The sequence below is a fragment of the Brachyistius frenatus genome, unplaced genomic scaffold (genome assembly GCF_029030835.1).
Source record: "Brachyistius frenatus isolate BFR_SWC_R1_liver_20210118 unplaced genomic scaffold, ASM2903083v1 Contig_108, whole genome shotgun sequence".
NCBI classification, from domain to species: Eukaryota; Metazoa; Chordata; class Actinopteri; family Embiotocidae; genus Brachyistius; species Brachyistius frenatus.
The window spans coordinates 225145-230843 of NW_027210707.1; the positions used below are offsets into that span (position 1 = coordinate 225145).

General features: G+C 41.0%; 1 protein-coding gene across 1 annotated transcript; it reads left to right on the plus strand.

Moving 5' to 3' along the window:
• The first annotated feature begins 72 nt into the window (after nt 1-72).
• pno1 (partner of NOB1 homolog) lies at nt 73-5617 on the plus strand. The gene is made up of 7 exons (XM_069712270.1): nt 73-358; nt 962-1108; nt 1205-1288; nt 1565-1625; nt 1758-1875; nt 2950-3020; nt 3154-5617. Exons 1-7 carry the CDS (start codon nt 161-163, stop codon nt 3219-3221), a joined length of 747 nt encoding a protein of 248 aa, XP_069568371.1. The 5' UTR covers nt 73-160; the 3' UTR covers nt 3222-5617.
• The last annotated feature ends 82 nt before the right edge of the window (nt 5618-5699 follow it).

Sequence of the window (5699 nt, forward strand, 5' to 3'; positions counted from 1 at the left end):
CAACAACAACAAAAAAAATAATTCACAGGCGTTGACGAGCGGGCTGTTCGGGTCCTTTTCAACTGCACGAGGACACGCTGTCTTGCCTGTGCGCATTATCCGTCTCTGTTGTTTTTTTTTTTAAACCTCATAGTTTGATTTAAAAACAACAACTATCGGGATGGACTCCGGTGAAATCCCGACCCCGCAGGCGGCAGCGGCCCCGCGGGATAAAGATGACGCGGATCCGTTCACCAAAGTAAAGTCTAAAAAGACTCAGAAACGAAAACACGACCGGGACGCAGCGCACATGGACACCGAGGGGCCGGCGGCGAGCAAGCGGCCGCAGTTTCCACCGATTTCAGCCGACAAATTACGGGTAACTAACTTTTTAATACGCGCTCTTTGAAGCGTCTCGACAGTTAAAAGGCGAAGACCCTGAAACTGCCCCGCGCCTGCGCAGTGTCGTCTTGTGCCCGCACTACACCAGCTGCTGTAATCTCTTACTTTTATTTTATTTTTTTTAAAGCCACAAACACTACAGTCACGAAGCTACTTTCATAAAACAAGAGGATAGAAATCATGAAATAAGTTTACATGCGGAATGTAAACTGATGAGTTCATTTTTTTTTTTTTTTTTTGATTTGGATAAAATCAAATTAAAAAAAAACAAGGTGAATGATTTAACACATCTTATTAATTTAGAGGGGGGAAACAAAAATTGGATGTGAATCCTTCTGCCCTTTGTCCTCACGTCATAACTCACATTAGCAGAAGCTGCATTGTTTCAGACTTTTATTCGCTATGATACGGGTCAATAGGAAATATAAGAAACTGCTATTAATGATGACAACTTGAGCAATCAGCCCAAGAGTACAAGGATTATTAACACCACCCACAACTTGATACATCAGTAATTATAGTGTGAAAAGCACCCTGGGGATATTTAATGTGTGTGTGTGTGTGTGTGTTTTTTTTTCAGGGGTCGGACGAGACGCGTAAAATCGCTGTCCCGGCTCACCGATACACGCCGCTGAAGGAGAACTGGCTGAAGATTTTCACTCCCATCGTGGAGAACCTTCAGCTTCAGGTCCGCTTCAACCTCAAAACCAGGCACGTGGAAATCAAGGTAAGTCTCTGCGGCGGTTGTCGGCTCTCTTTCCCGCCGGCGGAGTGTTTCTCTCACAACCACCACCTCTTTTTGTCTTTTCTTTGTTTCTTTCAGACGTGCAAAGACACACAGGACATCGGCTCACTCACAAAGGCAGCAGATTTTGTGAAAGCGTTTATTCTTGGATTCCAGGTTGAGGTGAGCTCGGGTCTGTTTCTGCAAACAAAACAAACAAAAAACAAAACACTTTTTATTCAAGCCAAAGTAAAAGTTGTGCGTCAGCGGCCGAGACGTTGGATCAGGACGAGATGAAGTCACTGTCGTCAAGTCACTTTACTAATATTTTTTTTTAGAAGAAACTTCAAATCTGAGCACGTCGGCTTCATAATTGCGGCGCCGATATTTGACTCCCGATGTCGAACCTCGTTGGGTTTTTGCTTGGTGACGTGACGTTCGCTCCTTCTTCTCCCCCAGGACGCGCTGGCTCTCGTCAGACTAGACGAGCTTTTCCTCGAGACCTTCGATGTCACAGACGGTGAGATTGCACCGGCCGAAACATTTGTCCCGCCCCCACACCCCCCCCCCCCCCCCCCCCCCCGCTGCAGGAGGGAGTCGGGGTCTTCAGCCTCTGGCGGGTGGATTTGACCGTTGTCTCGTGTTTTGGCAGTGAAACCTCTGAAGGGAGACCACTTATCCAGAGCCATCGGGAGAGTAGCGGGGAAGGGAGGCAAAACCAAATTCACCATCGAAAACGTCACGAAGACTCGGATCGTGCTCGCAGACACGTGAGTACGCCGGCGTTCCCGCATCCATTTCAACGATGCTGCACGATAGCGACAGTTGAAGAATTGTAATAATATAATGATTCGTAATTTAATAATCATATTTTTATTTTATCACTGTTATATTAGTTTATTATTAATCACTATTAGTGTTTTAAAATCACTTATTTCATCGCAGTGTTGAGATTGAGAGGTTGTAGATTTTTTTTTTTCTTCTAACTATTAAGAGTCTTGCTGACTTTGCTCTCTCGTCGTGCACATTTGCGACCCAAAGAAAAATGTTCCGTCGAAACGTGTATAATAATATAAATAATAAACGTATAATAATGATCTCCAAATGACCAAGCAGGCGAAATTAATTCACTCTTTTCGAGTTAAAACGGCATTTTCACATGTGAAAAAAGTAAAAGCGTGAATCAACCGAATCCTGATCCTTTTTTTTTTTTTTTTACATTTAGTTTTGTTGTTAAAAGCATAAACATACCGACGAGATATGAAGATATTCAGTTGCAGCCGTCTCTCGGGAGTAATTTCCAATGTTTCTCTTTTGAAACCAAAACTGACTTTGCATACCTGCGGTAGACTAATAACTACACTAGATTCACCTGGCGAGTGTTTGGACCGCACCTTCTTTCCTGATACGTTTAGTTTTTTTTTAGTTTTTTTTATTAAGAAGTTCAACACACAACTTTTTGACGCCTGCAGTCGTCTTTGCGTTCCCCTCCTGTTTTTCCCTCCAGCATCTTATCTCGTCGTGACGGATAGTTTTACTGCAGCCCGGCAGAAACGTCCTCTTCTCCTCCTTTTGTTGTCTGAGGGCGGTCGGCAGACAGACGTAGCAACACGTTACTAGGCAAGAGAAAAGACATGCAAGATCACAGCCCCATAAGCCGTTCAGATTGTTTTATGATTTAATGACTTTTACAAAATTCCAAACCCACGCCCCAACCGTCGCCCGGGGAAGATTAAACATTCGCACCAACCTTTTCCTTCAATGATATATATAATATATAATGATATATATGTAGATATTTCTTTAAAGTGAAACGGCTAACACTCCTCCATGCCTGTCCACAGGAAAGTTCACATACTAGGCTCTTTCCAGAATATCAAGATGGCCCGGACAGCGATATGTAACTTAATCTTAGGTAAGAAGGACTTTTTGTTGTTGTTGTTGTTGTTTTTTGTAGCAGATCATGTGTACAAAGCTCTTTGAATACACATTAGTGCTGAGAAGTGACCTTTACACCCCCTTTTTCCACTCCCCGCCCCGCCCCACAGGAAGTCCACCTTCAAAGGTCTATGGCAACATCAGAGTGGTGGCTAGCAGGACTGCCGAGAGGTTCTGAAGTCCGATTGGTTTCCGCGTGTATTTATCGCTTCGCCCCTACTGGCTGGTGAAATTGCCACTTTGATCCGTGACGATGAATCGAGACCGTTGGCTGAAAACCTCGGGTTCTTCTGTGATGACCTCATGTTTTCAGAGGTCACCTGGTTTTTGGATCAGATGGCATCAAATATGAGGAACAACAAATAGGGATAAGTGCATTAACAGAATGAGAGTGTCTAAAATAGAGTTTGTGTAAATAAAGAAAATTCCATGAAAGAATGAGTTTGTTCTGTCACTGAAGCGTATGAAACAGCAGGTTTTGGACCAAGAACTAATTTATACTGAATGCACATTCTTGCTCATGATGATACAGTTTAAAAAAAAAAAAAAATAAAAAAAGACAAAAACTTGTTACTTTCAACATTTCAAAGTTTATTTAAATTTTATTTAATTTTCATACAGTATCAAGTTTCCAACAGTCCCACAGCATAAGATGCAGCATGCAGAAAAAGGAAAAAAAGGTTCTCAAACTTAAATCTTTTCAGATATCCCCACACAAACTAAAAAGAACCTAAGTCCCTCAGAGAAAAGAAAAAGTAGCACTTACAAACTAAAGCGCGGTCTGAACTATGCAGAGAACAGAGAGCCAGAACTGCATTTAACAAATACTTATATACAAAAGAAAGAAGAAGGAAAAAAAACAAACAAAAAAAAACAACATCAAATTTTCCCCTTTAAGCTGAGTACAGTGTGTGGCAGTTTGAGACAGGATCAGATATGCAACTTTTACTGGAATCGAAGCATCTCGCTGACCCGGGTAAAATACAAAAAGTTACATGTAGTTCAGTTCATTTGGATTACCTCTCATAATATGTGTACATTTACCAAAGTTTGGCAACATCCATATTGTATACCATTTAAATTCTTAAATATATTAACATCACCATCCATGTGTAAACAAGAGGATTATTTCAAAAAATTGATCTACATGCACAACAAAAAAAATATACTTCCATGTCATGCAAGCACAGGGAGGCCCAAGCCGTGCAGAGCTTTGGGATAAGGGACCATAAAGAAACTCCAGATTCACATCTCGGACTGAAAACTCCCGTTCAAACCAGCAGTCGGCCTCCGAAAGCAGAAACAGAAAGCTATCCCAATGCTGTTTATAGTAGGAAGCATTTTTTTTTTTTTTCCTCTTGGGAGCGTTAAAAATTTTGGTTTGAATTTGTTTTCTCCCTGTCGGTGTTAGCGGGCGGGAGAGGGAGAGAAAATTAGGTGGCCGTGACAGGAAAAAAAAAGTGAGAGAAGAAGCCAACTTTTGAAATGTACACGTTTAAAAAAAACAAACAAAAACAAAAAAACAACTACAATATACACTCTACCCCATTGCACACTGATCATGCCAACGTGTTAAGATTTTAAGTGTTTGTGTTGCGTTGAAGACACAAAAAAACCCGACCCGTCCTGTTTCTGCGTATTCAGAAGGGCTCATGTTAAAGCAGAGGCAAAGCCTTCTCCCCTTGCTGTTAAATAAGATGAGCACACATTGATTACCTAATATACACATATTGATTAAAAAAAAACGCTGCCTGCAGATAAGTCTCTTCAATTGCTATATCCTTGCACAAACAGTGGATTATCAGTTGTTAGCCGAGTCCCCCCAAACTTATGTCTTTAGCATTAAATACAAGTCTGGAAATACTACTGATTCCACTAGAGTGAGTGTGAGAGCAGAGCAAATTCTTTTGCATTGGAGATTGTCTTATGGATGCACGCTGCTAAATGCAAAAAAAAAAAAAAAAAAAAAAAAATGCTTCATCGAGAGTAAACCATGTTTCACTTTGCAGTCACAGATTATTTTTGGAAAGACATTTTCTTGGCATTCATTTTTTTTTTTATCTACCTATGATTTCATGACAGGAAACACGGATCATCTCCAACAATATAAACACATTTTTAAGTATAAATAAAAGTTAGCAATCTTATTACAAAAAAAACAACAACAAAAAAACATGAGTTGCTTTGCTAAAAGTGACTGGAAGCTTTACTGGTCTGTCCAAACTGAAAGCTTTAAAAAAAAAAAAAAAAAAAACCAAGAACAAAAAGAAAATCGGAAAATGTGACTTTTGCGTTTAGTCTGACTCGCAGTCGTGCGGTCGGAAGCGTCACGAGGCCGTTTTCGTGCGGCACGAGTGACTCCGGCGATGATGGGTAATAACTTGGACTGGTTTCTGGATATGTTCTGGTTGGCACTTCATACCCTACGTTCTAGTCGTACTGCAACTCGAGTGTTAAACACACCACACGCTTCCCCTCACGAGACAGCCATAGATATACTTGTATTTTTTTTTCTTCTTTATAAAAGACAAGAACAAAAAATAAATATCAAAAATAACAATAAAAAAAAGAAAAGGATGAAATATGAACAAGCCAACCAGCCTCTTCACTGCGCTCCCTTCTCCCCCTCCTCCCTCCCTCCCTTCCCCCTCCCTCC